At 43.4% G+C, this 20,607-nt stretch overlaps 1 protein-coding gene across 4 annotated transcripts; it reads right to left on the bottom strand.

Moving 5' to 3' along the window:
• Positions 1–1,850: 1,850 nt before the first annotated feature.
• Positions 1,851–20,607, bottom strand: LOC139574995 (BBSome complex member BBS4-like). Of its 4 annotated transcripts, none has more exons than XM_071399865.1 (16): positions 20,538–20,607; positions 17,279–17,321; positions 14,338–14,417; positions 11,283–11,346; positions 10,938–11,049; positions 10,533–10,605; positions 10,257–10,310; positions 9,969–10,096; positions 8,772–8,826; positions 8,545–8,613; positions 6,498–6,650; positions 6,102–6,273; positions 4,358–4,427; positions 3,856–3,994; positions 3,214–3,430; positions 1,851–2,932 (listed from the first exon to the last, which is right to left on the bottom strand). In XM_071399865.1, the coding sequence occupies exons 1-16, from the start codon at positions 20,589–20,591 to the stop codon at positions 2,751–2,753; spliced, it is 1,665 nt and encodes a 554-aa protein (XP_071255966.1). In that variant the 5' UTR covers positions 20,592–20,607; the 3' UTR covers positions 1,851–2,750. The 4 variants fall into 4 exon arrangements, with proteins under 4 accessions (XP_071255966.1, XP_071255969.1, XP_071255967.1 ...); XM_071399868.1 differs by having other exon boundaries at positions 20,505–20,579; XM_071399866.1 differs by lacking the exon at positions 20,538–20,607 and adding an exon at positions 19,906–20,498.

Raw genomic sequence — 20,607 nt, 5'->3', positions numbered from 1 at the left:
TATGGACCCCATTGTTAATTCCCGTCATAACAGAGGCATTGTCAGTCCCTATCCCCAGGAGCTTCTCTTTTTTAAGACAACACTTCTCGAGGAAAGCCACAACAGCACGGGCTATAGATTTGGCATCTCCTCCCTCCAACTCAACAAGCCCCATAAATGTTGATACAATTGTCTGCTTGGTGTCACTAAAGTACCTTATCACAACCCCCAGGTACTACTCATCAAGGAGGAGGCTGAAACGCTGGTCACCCACATCTGCGACCAACTTTTTCAGAAAGTATGGTGCTAGAACACCATTAATCATTTCTGTGCACTTTGTCCTGTGCATTTTGAAGTGGGTAGCAGCAGTGGAGTCTGAGAAAGCAGCTCTACATGCTTCGCTCATGCCATGGTGGCCTCAGCCTTTTTTGCAGTCAATTCTTTTAACCATAAATGGCTGCTTGTTTTGGGTGGAACTGTTATAAGGCTTTGCCTTTTGAGTATGTTTTTGAGTTGTCATGTGTATTTTTACATCACTAAGTTTGGCGTAGAAATCAGCCTTAGAATACAGGCAGTATGCCCATGTATCATCTCCAATAAACGGCTTCAACCAGCCTTTGAATTCAGAGTTTCATTCCCACTCCTTTCTGTATTTTTGAGTGTACAGTTTAGACTGAGCCATGATGAGCTAGCCAGCTAGATGTTTAGCTTATGTCACAGAGGCACACACACAGTGGACAAGGTGAGTAAGGCTGTGTGAGTCAAATACATTGATTTATTTTAGATAAAGAACATTTTACATTTACATCCCGCCCTGAATGTAAGCCAGGGCGGGATCAGCCAGCGGCGGCTTCCCACATGCGCGATTCATTTGCAGTCTGGACGCGGAGGGGTGAACATCTCCTGCTCTGACTGCAGCTAGGAGGGACTGCTGCGCGAGGACTGGGCCGCCCGTGAGTGCTTGGGGATGGGGGCCCGGGGGTGGGGATGGGGGCCCGGGGGTGGGGATGGGGCCCGGGGGTGGGGGCCCGGGGGTGGGGATGGGGGCCCGGGGGTGGGGGCCACGGCATCACCCGCTGCTCGTGTAAGAACGATACGTGCTTTCACGTCAGAGTCTCCAATAACACCAGAAAAAGTCGCTAGATTTGTTGCTCGTCGATTTTTTGGGGGAAAATGTGTCGCTAGAGGGGTCTGAATACTCGCTAAATATAGCGACACTGCACCCGGACTATTTACATTGACCCTCCCCTTTGTTTTTACACTGCTGCTACTCGCTGTTTATTATCTATGCATAGTCACTTTACAGATTACCTCGACTAACCGGTAACCCCTGTATATAGCCTCGTTATTGTTATGTACATTTCTTGTGTTACTTTTTGATTCGATTTTTAAAAAACTTTAAATATTTTATTAACTATTTCTTGAACTGCATTGTTGGTAGGGCTTGTAAGTAAGCACTTCACGGTAAGGTTTACACCTGTTGTATTCGGCGCATGTGACAAAAACATTTGATTTGATGTATCGTTTATTTTGTCAGTTACCTGTATATCACGTGCATGTTCACGCACACTTACACAACTGTTAGCCGCTGAGCTAAAGTCTAGGCCTTAGCTTGGGGAGCTAAGTCAAGTCTTTCGTCTCAGACAAGGCTACTCATCCCGCTAGCATGGTTTACCCAACCAACCGTGTCGTTTAGCCTAACACTACTGTGACTAAAATAAAGAGCAGAACACTATCAATCACATTCATGACACTTTGGATTTTGCAACAATAAATACACATCTATTCTGTCAAGGCAAACATCACAATTTCGAAACATCTTAAAATTCAACAATAGTTAAAAAAAAGGCCCTTAATAAATCCATCTCATATTAGGTATAAAACACTACAATCTTTATTTCCCTCATCTCATTCATGATTGTCATATCTTAGAGGTTACTTAAAATGGAGGAATGTATATTTAGTGTCATTATAAACAACAATCCAGACCTGCCACTGACCAAGGCTAAGTAAAAAATCATATGCTGCATTTGACACTGCCCGATAGAGAAAGTTGAACAGAGGAAGTATCTGAAACGTACTGAAAAGAGATCATGTCAAGGCCTTTGATGATCAGGAAGTCAACTCATTATGACACCTCTGTCACTAGGCTGGCTCACCTTGGTTAGTAAGACCATTAAGAAAGAGCAACATAAAGCACTTTGTAACAAGCTAAATCAAAAAGCAAGTGAACGCCTTGTGGCCTTCGACTAACTATTCTTGATGAAAACCAAAACGGATAGAGACCGAGTGACATTCTGGGAGTCATGATACACTGCAGGCCTGCGGACTAGATAGGCTGAGTGACATTCTGGGAGTGATGATACACTGCAGGCCTGTGGACTAGATAGGCTGAGTGACATTCTGGGAGTGATGATACACTACCAGCCTGTGGACTAGATAGGCTGAGTGACATTCTGGGAGTGATGATACACTACCAGCCTGTGGACTAGATAGGCTGAGTGACATTCTGGGAGTGATGATACACTGCAGGCCTGTGGACTAGATAGGCTGAGTGACATTCTGGGAGTGATGATACACTACCGGCCTGTGGACTAGATAGGCTGAGTGACATTCTGGGAGTGATGATACACTACCGGCCTGTGGACTAGATAGGCTGAGTGACATTCTGGGAGTGATAATACACTACCGGCCTGTGGACTAGATCGGCTGAGTGACATTCTGGGAGTGATGATACACTACCAGCCTGTGGACTAGATAGGGGCCCCTGTCTAGTTCAGCTCTTGCTTCAACTTGCTCTTCTTGACTTTGGGCTTGGCTGCCAGAGGGGGCAGGGTGGTGGAGGGGTCTGACTCGTCTGGCTGAGGGGCTCGGGAGGTGGGGGTGGTCTCCACATCAGGCTCCTCCTCCAAGGCCAGGGAGGGGGGTGTGGGCTGGCTGTGGGGGGACACTCCTGAGAGACAGGTATTAGAAATTGAACATTTTACTAAATATACGCAGTGTTCTGTAAACAGTTCATTTTGTATTGGTGTTACACTTCAAGGAGCTCTCAGAGAGATGTGAGTCAAGTTAACAGTCTACTGACAAGATCATATTATTATGTTAACTGGACACGTCTCTATCTCATCCATATACCCTAGTTAATTGCCAGTGGTAAACACTATGTTAAGCGAGCGTTTACCCAAATATCACGGAAAATGCATAAAAAAATATAAGGATGGTGTGATGTTTTACCTGTGGGGAGTGTGATGCTCTTGTTGTAGCCTGCGGCGGAGGACATGGCCTGCTCCAGGGCCTGGTTGGTGCCTAGGGGCTGCTGGGAGCTGCCAGGGGTTTTACTGGGGGCCCCAGCCGAGCGCTGCTTAGACTTGGGGTCTTTGACCGGCTTGGTCCACTCCAGGCTCTCTCCCACCTGCAAGGCAGCAGCCATCTTCTGAGCCATGTCCATTAGCTAAGGAAACAAAATGGCTGTATTAGGAAAAGTCAAGAAATTGAAGAGGGCATTTATTGTTGTTGATGTTATTAAGCCGACGTGAGAATGTGGTACAATATACTGACCATATTGTATTACATTAATTGCGTCATATTAACATCAACATCACGTTAATGCAACATTGGCAAACGTTTGTCTCTTCCATCAGTAGTTTGACCTCACAAGAGGCTGCTGAAGGGAGGACGGCTCATATTAATGGCCGGAAACAGAGCAAATGGAATGGCATCAAACCATGTATTTGATGTATTTCATACCATTCCACTTATTCCACTCCAGTCAATACCACAAGCCCGTTCTCCCCGATTAAGGTGCCAACAACCTCCTGTGTTTGACCTACACTGTATGTGCCATGTCAGAGTATAGAGGAAGCTACTGTATTGTACCTCAGGGTCAAACTCAGTGTTGCTGTCCTTCAGTATGTTGACTTTACTTTCCATCTCCTGGTACTGTTGCAGGGCTCCCTTCTTGTCCCCGTGGTTGTACAGCAGAATGGCAAAGTTCAGGTTGACCAGAGGGTTGGACCTGTGAGGAACAAGGAGCCAGTCAAAACAGATGGACTTGATACGTCATAGGTAGATCAGTAATCAAAGGTAGAGGCAGCGATGTACGAAGTAAACAGCAATATTGGGTTGATGTCTGCAACAACTAAGAGCATTAAAGTGTGAGGTACTCTGATCACAGGAGGCTGCTGAGGGGAGGATGGCACATAATAATGTGCCAATCCACAGATTCCGCTCCTCCCCCTCGGCCTGCGGTGCTGCTCGTGAAAATGTCATATCTCTCAGTCTCATTTGAAATGAATTACATTCAACACAATTTGAACTTCGTGGATTGACTCAGGACATAAGTTCAAACTGTACGGAAGTTTGATTGAGAGGAACTTACTGGTCTAAAGCCACAGCTTGTTCATAGGATCTCCTGGCATTGTCCACGTCCTCCAGATTGGTCAGTGCAACTGAAAGAGGAGAGTGGTCAGTTCAGTGTTAACTACAAAAACTAAACCTATAAAACCTATAGAAACCTGTAAAACATCCATAAACACATTATAAAACAGATCCCATTACATGAACACTATTCCATGGTAAATATAAGGGAACGCAATGTGGTACCTTGAACCAAGTATTTAAGGTTGCACGTTACCTAGTACTCATAATGCCCTAGGCACAGATTTAGCCTGGTCTTGGACTTAAAGGACTAGGCTGGATCTGTATCTGGGGAAAGTGACACATAAAGCCAATCCAGATGGGAGCAGGCCGGGCCAGGCTAGCATTACCTGCTTGTAGCATGTAGAGTTCTCCCAGGCCAGGCTAGTGTTACCTGCTAGTAGCATGTAGAGTTCTCCCAGGCCAGGCTAGTGTGACCTGTTAGTAGCATGTAGAGTTCTCCCAGGCCAGGCTAGTGTTACCTGCTAGTAGCATGTAGAGTTCTCCCAGGCCAGGCTAGCATTACCTGCTTGTAGCATGTAGAGTTCTCCCAGGCCAGGCTAGTGTTACCTGCTAGTAGCATGTAGAGTTCTCCCAGGCCAGGCTAGTGTGACCTGTTAGTAGCATGTAGAGTTCTCCCAGGCCAGGCTAGTGTTACCTGCTAGTAGCATGTAGAGTTCTCCCAGGCCAGGCTAGTGTTACCTGCTAGTAGCATGTAGAGTTCTCCCAGGCCAGGCTAATGTAACCTGCTAGTAGCATGTAGAGTTCTCCCAGGCCAGGCTAGTGTTACCTGCTAGTAGCATGTAGAGCTCTCCCAGGCCAGGCTAGTGTAACCTGCTAGTAGCATATAGAGTTCTCCCAGGCCAAGCTAGCATATAGAGTTCTCCCAGGCCAGGCTAGTGTTACCTGCTAGTAGCATATAGAGTTCTCCCAGGCCAGGCTAGCATGTAGAGTTCTCCCAGGCCAGGCTAGTGTTACCTACTAGTGTAAGAAATTGTATTAGATATTGGTAACTTGTTTTAACAACTTCTCAACATTACCTATAAGTTGACACAACATACACACCCCCTCTTTCTCTTGGACATATGCTGGACACATAGGACATATACACGGCACCCACAATTCCCCTCCCCCATGACAATCACACAGACACACCCAACCCATGGTTGGACCTCAGGACAAAGAACTCTCAGGAACCAATGGAACGTGGACACCAGGCCTGATCAGGACTACCCAAGACCCAGATCGACCAATCGGAAGGCCGGACTCGCAGATCTACCTACTTTGCTTGTTGTCTATATAGTACTGTACATTTCTGGAAACTGGTCTCTTTTCCGGACGATTCACTAGGAGTCAGACTGAAAGAGCCTTGCTGCAAGATTTTACTAAGATATCTTTACACGTAATTAAACGGCCTTATTATAAAATTATCCACCTCGTCCTATTGTCTCCTCTTGTTCTCCTGTCAACAGTAAACGTTTTACTAACACTAGTAGCATGTAGAGTTCTCCCAGGCCAGGCTAGTGTTACCTGCTAGTAGCATGTAGAGTTCTCCCAGGCCAGGCGAGTGTTACCTGCTAGTAGCATGTAGAGTTCTCCCAGGCCAGGCTAGTGTTACCTGCTAGTAGCATGTAGAGTTCTCCCAGGCCAGGCTAGTGTTACCTGCTAGTAGCATGTAGAGTTCTCCCAGGCCAGGCTAGTATTACCTGCTAGTAGCATGTAGAGTTCTCCCAGGCGGGGCTGCAGGTTGGTGGCAGCGCTGAGGAAGTGGAAGGCAGAGGCATACTGCTGCATGGTGAGGTGCACCAGGCCCAGATTGTACAGCACCTTCCAGTCAAACGGAGACAGGTAGTGGGCCCGCTTCAGACAGCTGATGGCCTGGTTCACACAGAAAGGACACAGGAAAGGAGAGGGGTTTAACATGGCTAGACAACGAAACATCAACTGTCCTTAAAATGTAATTTGAGGTACTGTAGTCTTAGTATGCCCCCTTTGATGCCATGGAAAGAGATGACATCTGTCATATTTGATCTATCATATGACATACATCTGTCCTTGACGCCATTTTATATGTACAGTACATGAAGTATGAGAATACTCACTGCTACATATTTCTTCTTGCCAAAGAAGCACATGCCGATGTTGTTCCAAAGCGGGGGGCTCTCGGGGACCATGCACGCTGCCACGCGGTACTTGTTCATGGCCACATCAAAGTCCCCATGGGTCTGCATCATACTGCCTGCTGCCAGGATGGCCTAGTAGGGACGCATACACATAACTGGCATACTGTACATCAGGGATCACCAATTAGATTCAGCTGCAGGAATCACCAACTAGATTCAGCTGCAGTGATCACCAACTAGATCCAGCTGCAGGGATCACCAACTAGATTCAGCTGCAGGGATCATCAACTACAGTACCAGTCAAAAGTTTGGACACACCTACTCGTTCAATGGTTTTTCTTTATTTTTATGATTTTCTACATTGTAGAATAATAGTGAAGACATCAACACTATGAAATAACACATATGGAATCATGTAATAACCAAAAAAGTGTTAAACAAATAAACATTTTAGATTCTTCAAAGTAGCCACCCTTTGCCTTGATGACAGCTTTGCACACTCTTGGCATTCTCTCAACCAGCTTCACCTAGAATGCTTTTCCAACAGTCTTGAAGGAGTTCCCACATATGCTGAGCACTTGTTGGCTGCTTTTCCTTCACTCTGCGGTCCAACTCATCCTAAACCATCTCAATTGGGTTGAGGTCGGGTGATTGTGGAGGCCAGGTCATCTGATGCAGCACTCCATCACTCTGCTTCTTGGTCAAATAGCCCTTACACAGCCTGGAGGTGTGTTGGGTCATTGTCCTGTTGAAAAACAAATGATAGTCCCACTAATGGCAAACCAGATGGGATGGCGTATAGCTCCAGAATGCTATGGTAGCCATGCTGGTTAAGTGTGCCTTTTGAATTGTAAATAAATCACTGACCGTGTCACCAGCAAAGCACCCCACACATCACACCTCCTCCATGCTTCTCGGTGGGAACCACACATGCAGAGATCATCCGTTCACCTACTCTATGTCTCACAAAGACATGGCAGTTGGAACCAAAAATCTCACATTTGGACTCATCAGTCCAAAAGACAGATTTCCACCGGTCTAATGTCCATTCCTCGTGTTTCTTGGCCCAAGCAAGTCTTTTCTTCTTATTGGTGTCCTTTAGTAGTGGTTTCTTTGCAGCAATTCAACCATGAAGGCCTGATTCACGCAGTCTCCTCTGAACAGTTGATGTTGAGATGTGTCTGTTACTTGAACTATGTGAAGCATTTATTTGGGCTGCAATTTCTGAGGCTGGTAACTCTAATGAACTTATCCTCTGCAGCAAAGGTAACTCTGGGTCTTCCTTTCCTGTGGCGGACCTCATGAGAGCCAGTTTCATCATTGCACTTGATGGTTTTTGCGACTGCACTTGAATAAATTGTAAATGTTCTTGACATTTTCCGGGTTGACTTACCATTTGAGCTATTCTTGCCATAATATGGACTTGGTCTTTTACCAAATAGGACTATCTTCTGTATACCACCCCTACCTTGTCACAACACAACTGATTGGCTCAAACGGAGTAAGGAAAGAAATTCCACAAATTAACTTTTAACAAGGCACACCTGTTAATTGAAATGCATTCCAGGTGACTACCTCATGAAGCTGGTTGAGAGAATGCCAAGAGTGTGCAAAGCTGTCATCAAGGAAAAGGGTGGTTACTTTGAATCTCAAATATAAAATATATTTAGATTTGTTTAACACTGTTTTGGTTACTACATAATTCCATATGTGTTATTTCATAGTTTTGATATCTTCACTATTATTCTACAATGTAGAAAATAGTAAAAATAAAGAAAAACCCTGGAATAAGTAGGTGTGTCCAAACTTTTGACTGGAACTAATATATATATAATGTATAATTTTTTTGTGGGAAAACACTTTTTATTTGGGCGGCCAAATAAAATCGATTTGGGCCGCCAGTTGGGGAACCCTACAGTACATTTTACACATACAGTACATCAGATTCAATGTTGCGGTTATACAGTACATTGGTGTCAGGGGTTTATAAAAAACGAAACAAGCTCATAAAATTGTGGCCACTTACCTTATAGTTATTAGGGTCATAAGTAAGTGCATTCCCGAGATGTTCAAATGCTTTTTGGTATTTTCCCAACTGTGAAAGAATATCAACAATCAGTGCGAACAAACATCACCATTCTGGAAAAACTTAATTTACATTTTTTTGGGACACAACATAATATACTAACCCATTTCCTAATAAAAAAAACATTCCACTCTTAAGAGTGTGTTCAGAGTTGATTGCAGACCCACCTGCAGATACAGGAGCCCCAGAGTGGTCAGCAACTCTGCATTCTCTGGAGAGAACCTACACGGAGGGAAAGACACCTCTAATATCACCTTTACGCATGTAATTACACATAATAATGTCTAATGCAAATAGAAGAACAGAGCTTGGAATTTGCTGATTATTTAATGACTTCGTTTCAGCATAATTGCAGAGTATTAATTATGACTGGGGGGAAGAAAAGACTTAAAGAAGGAGCCTTGAGTTAGTCTAATTAAAAGCAAACCGAGTAGCTGGGCAACTTGATTAATTAATTTACCCAATAGGCAGTAGTAATAATGAACACGGCAAGGCGACCCCATATATACACTGACTTTTGTCATTACCTTATTTCCTCCGCTGCCCTGGATAGGACGATTATTTAATGGTTATTTGGGCTTTGATCCTACATCCATACTAATATCCATACTGACATAACACTTACTCATACTAAAATACCATTTGCTAGTATGGATGCACACACATGTATTGCTTCGTTCTAAGTAATATGCTAGTGAGGATATTGAAACCGATTTGGACTTGTACAGTACGTTGAACAATGCCATGGGTGGCCTTCAGTCAGAGATGATAAGTGAGCTTGATTCAGTTGTTTAGATGATTGAACTCAACAATTCCAGAGCGGAAAATGTTAAACTAGTGTGATTACAACCAGGAACAGATCCCACTGTTCAAAGCACAGCATGTTTTCTTCGTCTTTAGGGATTTTTTTACTCCTCTTTTATTCCAATGAACATCATTAATAGCTATGTAGGGAAAATTACCCTTCTGCTGCATAATCATTACTGTGAAAAGGTTGTCTAAAACTCGTATATATTATCATTGCTCTATTATTAAAAAACAATTCCCTAATGAAGGCTTTAGTGCTTCCAGTTTTTTGAATAATGTAAGTTCAGTGAAAGTTGTTCCTCTAGTATTAAAAACCTACACATTTGGGTTTTTAATAACAAAGCAACCTTTCAAAAAATCTAAATTTTCTTCCATGAGGATGAACTTCTTTTAAACAAAACTTAATAACAGTGAATGTTCTCCGTAAATGTCACCTATTCACAATTCTTTAAAAAACAAATGTCCCTTAGGATATTTTCTAGGGCATATTAGAAGTGGTGCAAAGTTCCCCAACTTTTAGAACAGTTTGTTTTAACAATCTCTACATCCAAACTTACTCCACTGCACTTTTGTACACTTCGATGGCTTTGTCCGTGTCTCCCGCCAACAAATGGACCTTTCCCAGTGTCATGAATGTCCTGTCGTGTTTTTTCAACTGCAAGGCTGCATTCAACTGCTCTTCAGACTGGAAAACAACAGATACAGTATCTCTACTCTATCATCCACCGTCAGATACTTGTACACTGGCTGAGACACCATTTCATATTGAAATTTGAATTATAAAATAACCCTTTAGTCTAATTACTTCCTTATGAACAGTGTGTCAAAATCCAGCTCATACTTACATTTTGGAAGTCTTTTATGAAGGAATAGCATACACCCAGATTATGGTTGATCTCCTGGAGTGAGGAAAATATCAGAGTGGCTATATGGAGCTACAACACAAATCAAAACGCCTGACTATGCATATAGTTCATTGTTCAACCCTATAGCTGAGAAGCAGTGTGTAAATCCAGGAAGAGCAATGCTGATGGATAAATCCCCCGGTGCCAATGGTTACGGGTACAGGCCAAAGATAAGCAACTCTACTGAGTAGAGGAAACCACAATCTTTTCTCTTACCCAGTCTTTTTCATTGAGCTTCCCAGCTTCATGATAAACCTCAATGGCTGCCTTGTGTTTCCCCAGCAGAAAACTGAAGGGAAAAAAGATGCATAAACAACTATAAATGGAAGTACACGCACAGAGTAACCCTAAATTCAACATCTCCTAAATCAGCTAATGCCCGGTGGGTATTCTGCTGCAAAATGGTAGACGTGCATCTCCAAGGCAAATGCCGAACAGTTCCCATCCCTCATACCATATAAACTACTTTGATCTTGTAAGGAACCCTGCACTAACACAATCTTATATCATTATTATATTCTGTATGACCCGTTCCTGGCCTGGGCCTGTAGAGTGATCTGATCAACGGCAGTGTCTCCCCCAGGCAGGCTCAGGGCTGAGGCAGGGGTACTCTCTACTCACAGCGATCGGGCCACTTGTTTGAGGTTGTCGGGGCTGGTGGGATTGAGGATGGCACAACTCTGGAACAGCTCCAGGGATGGCTGGATCTGCCCCTCCAGACGCAAGATTAGCGCTTCATTGCAAGAAAAGAGGCTTTTATGTTAGCGTGAAAAGGCGTTAAACCGACACATTCAAATCTAAGGCGCAGTAGGGGGTAGAAGCCTTTTTTGGGGGAGGAAATGTTACATCTAAAGCTTGGTTTTGACTGGAATAGACTAAAGCTCTGTTGTGGTTGGGATAAACTATTTGAACGTGATGAACACATGAAGGATGTGGAACGTTACGTTATGTAGTATGGCTTCTTACCTTGTACGTATATGGCATATTCACACATTCCCTGGGTCTCCTGTAGCTGCTCTTTGATCATTGCCTTTGGGAAACAACAAACATGATCTCTGCTCCTAGAGCAAACTGATGTTACAAGAATATTGCAAGAACTGAATATCGACAGTATTTCCTAAGTTGGTAGTCTCTTCCCACAGCCGCTATCTCCAACACACTGGGGTGGAGTGCCATGAGTCTGGCAAGGAAGACTAATACATTGGCTACACTCAGTTTTGTGATTGACAGATAAAAGCATTCCTATGACAACTAAGACAGACATACAGGTAACTGGCAAAATAATGTAAAAAATACCTTTTTAAAAAGTGTCTTTACTTGCTTTGAGGACAATACAGTGCCACTGACACGGCCCGTTACCAAAACCTGCGGACTCTCCTTCAACGCAGCCAACGTGAGTAAAACATTTAAGCGTGTTAACCCTCGCAAGGCTGCCGGCCCAGACGGCATCCCTAGCCACGTCCTCAGAGCATGCGCAGACCAGCTGGCTGGTGTGTTTACGGACATATTCAATCAAGCCCTATCACAGTCTGCTGTTCACACATGCTTCAAGAGGGCCACCATTGTTCCTGTTCCCAAGAAAGCTAAGGTAACTGAGCTAAACGACTAGCGCCCCGTAGTACTCACTTCCGTCATCATGAAGTGCTTTCAGAGACTAGTCAAGGATCATATCACCTCCACCCTACCTGACACCCTAGACCCACTCCAATTTGCTTACCGCCCCAATAGGTCCACAGACGACGCAATCACACTGCACACTGCCCTAACCCATCTGGACAAGAGGAATACCTATGTAAGAATGCTGTTCATCAATTACAGCTCAGCATTTTACACCATAGTAACCTCCAAACTCGTCATTAAGCTTGAGACCCTGGGTCTCAACCCCGCCCTGTGCAACTGGGTCCTGGACTTTCTGACGGGCCGCCCCCAGGTGGTGAGGGTAGGAAACAACATCTCCACCCCGCTGATCTTCTACACTGGGGCCCCACAAGGGTGCGTTCTCAGCCCTCTCCTGTACTCCCTGTTCACCCATGACTGTGTGGCCATGCAATCCTCCAACTCAATCATCAAGTTTGCAGACGACACTACAGTGGTAGGCTTGATTACCAACAACGACGAGACGCACTACAGGGAGGAGGTGAGGGCCCTCGGAGTGTTGTGTCAGGAAAATAACCTCACCAAAACAAAGGAGATGATCGTGGACTTCAGGAAACAGCAGAGGGAGCACCCCCCTATCCACATCGACGGGACAGTAGTGGAGCAGGTGGACAGTTAAGTTCCTCTGCGTAAACATCACAGACAAACGGAAATGGTCCAGCCACACAGACAGCGTGGTGATAAAGGCTCAACAGCACCTCTTCAACCTCAGGACGCTGAAGAAATTTGGCTTGTCACCAAAAACACTCACCAACTTTTACAGATGTACAGGAGAGCATCCTTTCGGGCTGTATCACCACCTGGTATGGCAACTGCTCCGCCCACAACCATAAGGCTCTCCAGAGGGTAGTGAGGTCTTCACAATGCATCACTGGGGGCAAACTACCTGCCCTCCAGGACACCTTACACCACCTGATGTCACAGGAAGGCCCAAAAAAAATTCAAGGAGAACAACCACCCGAGCCACTGCCTGTTCACCCCACTATCATCCAGAAGGCGAGGTCAGTACAGGTGCATCATAGCTGGGACCGAGAGACCGAAAAACAGCTTCTATCTCAAGGCCATCAGACTGTTAAACAGCCATCACTAACATTGAGTGGCTGCTGCCAACATACTGACTCAAATCTCTAGCCACTTTAATAATTAAAAATTGGATGTAATAAATGTATCACTAGTCACTTTAAACAATGCCACTTTATGTAATGTTTACATACCCTACATTACTCATCTCATTTGTATATACTGTACTCTATACCATCTACTGCATCTTGCCTATGCCGTTCGGCCATCGCTCATCGCTCATCCATATATTTATATGTACATATTCTTATTCAATCCTTTACACTTGTGTATATAAGGTAGTTGTTGTGAAATTGTTAGATTACTTGTTAGATATTGCTGCACGGTCGGAACTAGAAGCACAAGCATTTCGCTACACTCGCATTAACATCTGCTAACCATGTGTAAGTGACCAATAAAATTTGATTTAATAGGGCGTTAGGCCCTAGGGCCAGAACAGCTTCAATGCACCTTGGCATAGATTCTAGAATTGTTTGGAACTCTATTGGAGGGATGCGACACCATTCTTCCACAAGAAATTCCATAATTTGGTGTTTTGTTGATGGTGGTGGAAAACGCTGTCTCAGGCGCCGCTCCAGAATCTCCAATAAGTGTAAGTGTTCAATTAGGTTGAGATCTGGTGGCTGAGACGGCCATGGTATATGGTTTATGCTCATCAAACCATTCAGTGACCACTCGTGCCCTGTGGATGGGGCCATTGTCATCCTATGGGGGCATGGCCATGGTAGCCAAAACATTTGATACATGACCCTAAGCATGATGGGATGTTAATTGCTTAATTAACTCAGGAACCACCCCTGTGTGGAATCACCCATTTCAATATACTTTGTATCTCTCATTTACTTAAGTGTTTCCTTTATTTTGGCAGTTACCTGTAGTAAACCAACATTCTTGGTTCATTCCCATTTTCACCCACAACAAGTGTTATAACAGCTGTTGTTACAAAACTGTACTTCTGAGATTGTGTAGTGGGTTCATTCATTCATTATTTTATTTATTTATCTACGCATGCAGGGTAGGAGAAAATAGCATGCGCTAGTAGCATTTTCACATTTCCAGACGGAACACAGCTTGAAACAGAAGATTACATCACTATCTTCTCAGCAGAAGACACTAAGACAAAGTGAGGGGGAGGGAGCCCTTGATGCCTTCATTCATTAACTGCATGCTGTCTAGGCTGACAAAGGTCAGTGTGACACCAATGCACATTAAACAAGGGGGAATGAATGACAGTCAGGGACTGGACCGGACCACCGGGAGAGACAGCGCGGCGGGGGGAGCATACCTTGCAAGTCTCATAGTCTTTGCGGATGTAGTGCAGGTGGATGAGCCAGTTCCTCCTCTCCAGAATGGGAAGTTCCGGAGCTGAGGAGGAGAGGCAGAGTAGACATTCAGGGGTGATGAGGAGACGGCATATTGGCTCGATACCAAACAAACCCCTCCACCCTTTCCCATTTAAGGCCCTTGTTGACCCGCACTAATAAGAATAGATTTAATAGAACAATCCATGACGTGGTCAGAAATCAAGTACAGCAAAAACGGTCTCATTCTGCCCTCTCAGAACAACTGAAGCTAACATTGCTGTATATGAGTTGAGTCATGCTGCCAGTGAATGGCCATTTCATGTTATACTATCTCAAATCAAAGTTTATTGGTCGCGTACACAGATTTGCAGATGTTATCGCAGGTGCAGGGAAATGCTTGTGCTTCTAGCTACAACAGTGCAGTAATATCTAACAAAAAAGTAAAAAGAAAAATGTAGAAATATCAATAAGATATGTAATTAAATTAAGAAATATTTATAGCATTTTCAATGATAATTCAGAAGAGACTCTCTCTTTAAAATGTATGGTCATTTTATTACCTGAAACTACAGTGCTCTGCATCAGTCTTTAATAAGACAAGGACTGATGCAACATTTTCCAACAAAAACCCTTCAGGCTACTTTCCTCAGACATAATACCTCAGTAAGTTAGATAATAGTTACAATACTGCTAAATGTTAGTTACAGACAATTATGTTGTTTTATTACACCTCTGCCATTAAGATATTATCCTTGTTGCCCAGGCAACCATGTCTTTAACAAGCTCAGTGTTCCTGACAGGAATGACAAGCAGCACATGCTACAGACAGACAGACAATGGGGAACATGAAATTCAATACAGTAGGATATATTTGGTGAGCTAAGATGGCCATGCCAACCAAGCTTCTGTATAACAGTACTGGAAACCTTTCCTCTAGCAGAACACAATTGTATTCAAGATAGCTGCCATTGTAATTCCAAATAGAGTGACTTCTTTGATTTCAGTAATCCTTTTATCTTGTACCTACCTGTGAGGCAGCAATAGGACACGGGCTATATGAAATGAAGCTGACTGAGACTACACTACAGGGTATTGGGTGGATGTTGTTAGGTTAGTGCCTGAGGAAAAACTGTGATTTACACCAAAGCTCCCCTCTGTTTTATCTCGCCAATTGTTAAGTCGGAGCTCCAGTGTCTCACAGCAAGAACCTCGACTGGAACCCCACTCTAACCCCACAGAGAAAGCCTTCCCTTTTCCCCTGTTCGCTGAGTGGTAGACTGCAGTGTATGGAGACTGCATCCCCCTCTCATATTTGCCGCATCAGATTTGGAGTGGCCTTATTTGTGGGCTTAATCCGCTTTGGCTCCTGCCGAGACAGCAATAATATTCTTGTCTCTGGGTTTCAGCTGCGGCCCTGTGGCACTTTAAGTCCACTCTTACTAAAGCTGGGAAGATTTTGAGGAGGGAGGGGTTCGTCTGTGACATGTCTTCATGGGACAATAAAGAGAGAAGCAGCAATAGGAAGAGGAACCCAGCATGGAACCGTCCAAATATAGCCAGCGAAAAGATTTCATCCCCCCAAAAAAAAATCCTCTCATTGTACGCATGATCTCAGTAATGTGTAGAGAGAGAAGAGACAGCTTTGTATTATTCTGTTCGCTATAAAAAAAAGTCCAGCTGAGCAAAGAGGATAAGTTGGAGGAGAATGCTTGAAGAAAAGCCTGTCGAGATCAAAAGACCCCTGAAGCGGATCAAGTTCACTCTTCAACTTGTCACCTCTTCGGAAATTGAGGTCAAGTGTAAGAACTGTGCGTTAGTGTTTCTCCTACAATTGCTTTGTATCAATAACATGATTTCTGTAGTGGGCTGCACAACAATATGAGTTGGCACACAAAATACAGTGGGTGATGTATGAGGGGGCCTAAGGGTGATATCATGGCCTTTTTTTTATTTATTAAAAGGTTAACTTCTGTGGGATGGATGAAAACAATATTTACAAGCTATTCTATACGAATGCTAGGCCTATATATTTTTACTGTGTTCTGGAATATGGTTGTACGTTTGTCAGCTTAAACATTGGAAGAAGGGTAAGGGCGCCCTCTTTAGTCAAATAAACTATTTGTTTAAAGTCTGTAACACACTGCAGCGAGCATTAATTCAATTCTGACATTTTGACTTAGTCTCGTCCCTATGCAACACTGAGGGTCAGGTTTCAATGACGGACTGTTTAGGCAACTACGATAACTGGGAAAAAATTTCTCCGCGGTGGGTCCTCTTCAGACAGATCACGAAGCAGACATGCCAGAATGTCGTGATTCGAAACCAAAGTTTGCATGCAAAACATTTACAGTGGTTTTAGTTCAAGTAGTTAATGCAAACTAGCCACTTGCGAAATGCACTCATAAAAAATAACCTACGTGATCTTCACCTTGCTAGCTACTATTTTGTATTTTATTCAAGCGGAAAAGGTAGTGAGGAGAGGACGGCTCATAATAATGGCTGGAATGGAGTCAATGGAATGCTATCAAAGACATCAAACAAGTAGTTTCCATGTGTTTGATGCCATTCCAATGACTGAATTCCAGCCATTATTTTGAGCCATCCTCCGCTCAGCAGTCTCCACTGGTAGGCAGTGACGTAGTTCCTCTATGTCAAACTGACGTTCTATTACGTACAGACGCTGTTATGCCGGAGCATTTTTTAATTGCTGGAGGGAACCTGGATGTCAAGAGTAATTTTGACTATCGTGACCTTAGTAAATGCTGTCAGTTAGCCAAACCATTTCCCCTTAATAAATAGGCCTATAGCATCATGTGTTTTTTTTTGTATAACTAATGCCCTCCACTGTCATGTTAAAACACAGGTGTATGTGACATTTCAATGGAAAACTGTAGAGTCACTGTTGTGTAATTAGACATTTACCTTTTGGAGCCTGGCGTTTCTTCGTCTCAGGGGCCACTGGGAGCTGAAAAAGAGGGAGATCCATGAGGCAACAAATTGGGATGTGGTCAGGGAGTCTCAATTTTGGAGCAACTCCTGGCCTGCATCCTGCCACCTTCTTCACCATTCCCCTCTGAGGATGCATTGTACACTACACCTGGACCATCAGACTCTTTCAGTCACAGACAGCCATAATACACTACACCTGGACCATCAAACTTTTTTGGTCAGACAGCGATCTTTGGTAGACTAGAACACTTAAAGTGAGTTTGATGCAGCTAGCAGGCCCTTTACTAGGCATGGATCTAGAGATGACATGCCTGTGTCCTTTTATGTAGGAGCTTTAATACACTCATTACCTCTTTCACCACCTTTTGTTGTGGGGCTTTCGCTTCCCTTATAACTCACTTTAACATAACATATCTACAATACAAAATCAATAATACAGCAACATCAACAGTAGAGTAGTGTGTAACAATAACACATTGTTACACACTATTCTATGTAATTGTGATTGGAGCCCAGGAAGAGTAGCTGCAGCCAATGGGGATCCGGAATAAACACAAATACAAAATAATGTGTTTGGTATTTGTTAAAATGCAAGATTTGTCTGTGCTTTGTTGCCAAGTTTATTTTTACATTTTCTATTACCGATAGGTTTTTTGTATGGGTTTAAAATATTCAATTAAGTCTAAAAAATGTTATTCATTTCATTGAGTGTTGATTTGGTTGGACTAAATTGCATTGCGAAGACTTTGTTCTACACATGTTCATAAAACACATTTATTGAGGATCTCTTCCAAGAACAAAGCGTTCACATAAAAACATCTTAAAAGTACAAAGTAATGTAACATAACGTTCACGTAAAAAAAAATCTTACAAATACAAAGTCTAACATAACATTCACGAACATCTTGAAAACGTACTGTGCAAAAGTAAATAGCATTCAAGCAACAACAAAAAAGTGTTGCACTGCAAATTCACAACGTTGTTACAAAATGTTCTTTGTTGGCATAGCCACAACTTGAGCACCGCGGTACTTAACACTAATCACAAACAGCTTGCACCACAAAGCTAAAACATCAGTGCACAGTTATGATGGTGTAACATCCGTTACATCATGTAAAGAGGTCATAATTGCATCCCGTACAGTAACAACACTTTCCTCCACTGGCCCTTGTAGTAAACTATGGTCTTGCTCTGTGAGCTTAGCCTCTGTCTGCTGATGATCCTGACCAATGATGTCCCGGTTCCATTCATGCCAGAAACGGTTCTTTCTTCAGTTCGCACACATTGTGCAGTATGCAACACGCTGTTACAGTGTCTGTCGTCAACTTAACGTCAATGTTGATGCACTTCACCAAACATTTTAAGAGTCCTAAGAAGTCGTCAACAGCCACCCTGGCAGAACTCGGGTGGTCATTAAACTTCTGTTGGTGGTTATTCAGAGATGTGTCCTGGGAAAAGCCTGTCATTAACCACCTCTTCAGTGGGTACGCTGGGTCTCCTACCGGATGAACTGGCATCTCTACACCAATGACAAATCCTGAACTCTGTGGAAGAGGATAATAATTGTAGATTCAGAAACAATTGTATACATGCAGTAAATATGTCATTACTATGCTTGCAGAGGTTTTAGTTATGTGCTTATTCTCTATAACTGAATCAAAATCAGATGTTTAATCAGATACTTCCTGGGGAAAAGATGGCCCCCCTGCCAGTCTGAAATGATCAGAGTTGGCCAATACTCTCACCCCCTGTACGATCTAGACACCCCATATAGACATCAGTGAAGCTAGAAAAAGACAAACTGCTCAAATGTGGCTTATATCACCAAGTGGTAACATGGCCTCTATTTGTTTGTCAAAACAGAAATGAGATGAGCAGCAGAACACTTACCAGAGGTTGTGATCAGCAACGGCCTGCAACACAGAATAATGCTGCCCTTTGGATATTATTTTGGTAGCAGTGATGGGGATGTGTGTCTCACCGATGGTCACCGGATACCCAAGCTGCTTAAACCCACAGATGGTGGCTAGGATGCATTCACCACCGGGTAGCGAAATAAAGCGGTTGTACTTGTCTACACGACAGCTGCAGTCACCTGTCTTAGAATGATGCAAACAGTGGAGACACCGACTTCAAATAAAGTGGTACTCGCTTGGTGTTGCACACCACCACAAAAATAGAGCAAGCCTTCGACGGTATTCAATTGTGTTTCAGACATTGGTGGTCCGTTTAGTTATCTCAGACTCTACTAACTGTGCAAGGTGTTCAAATGTGGTCTGAGTCATGCGGAACTGTTTGCGCCATTGATCGTCGTCAAAATCATCCAACGTCATACTGCAAACATCTTCACCGCGTCTTCGATCCCGCTTCAACACACCTCGCATGTTCCATCGATTGCTGCTTCTTTCGTCAGTACATATAGTGGTTGTAGCGCGTAAACGCAAAAACTGTCGTCGTCTGTGCTGTCGTTCAACGTCATATCGTTGTCTGCTCAGGCGTATATTTTGAGTGAGATTATTCTGACTACTAGAAAGTAGACTCAGCATGCTCTATTGCAACTTTACTACAGCATTATTTACCAAATGTATGAACGAAAGTACCTTAAGAAGGCTGGCTCCAGCAACACTTTCATCCGCCATGTTTGCTGTCCAACAATAACAACGTGTCGCCGACTAGTAATGACGACTTTACATCTGCTTGTGGCGTCCAGTAATATTGGGCGTCATTAATAACGCAAGATAAATCATTGAACTATTTGAATTGAATGTACACTAATTATCGACATTTGGAATAAAGGCATACCCCTTGATTTCGAAAAATAACGTTATGACATTAATTTCGTGAGTTTAGCTAATTATGTAGCTAAGCAAAACGTGTTAATGTAGCATTTTGTGATAATTAGGTTAAGATTAGGAAAAGGGTTAGGGTTAGTTAAAATGCAAAACCTTCCAACTTTTGACGTTAATTTGACCAAAGCTGGATCCCTTTTAGCCATGGCCCCATACGGAGCTGTAACGTCAACAATCACTGCTGTAACGACTTTGCTAGCATTAACAAGCTAGTCGTTAGCTAGTTGCTATGTTTTCAGCTACCTAGAGCTGGAGAATGCTCAGCAAAACGTTTGTAGACATATTACACTGCTAACAACAAATATCCCAGCTAGTTATATCCAAGACATTGCACATTTTATTCGGTTTACCATTGTAATTCATAGCAAGTAAATTATCCTCACAGTTAGTGTGTTTTCTTCGTCCGCCATCTTGACAGCACAGGAGGCTGTTGCCATGGTTACGCTAGAACGG

This window comes from Salvelinus alpinus, chromosome 5 (genome assembly GCF_045679555.1).
Source record: "Salvelinus alpinus chromosome 5, SLU_Salpinus.1, whole genome shotgun sequence".
Lineage (NCBI taxonomy): Eukaryota > Metazoa > Chordata > Actinopteri > Salmoniformes > Salmonidae > Salvelinus > Salvelinus alpinus.
This window is presented reverse-complemented; position numbering and strand designations above follow the sequence as displayed.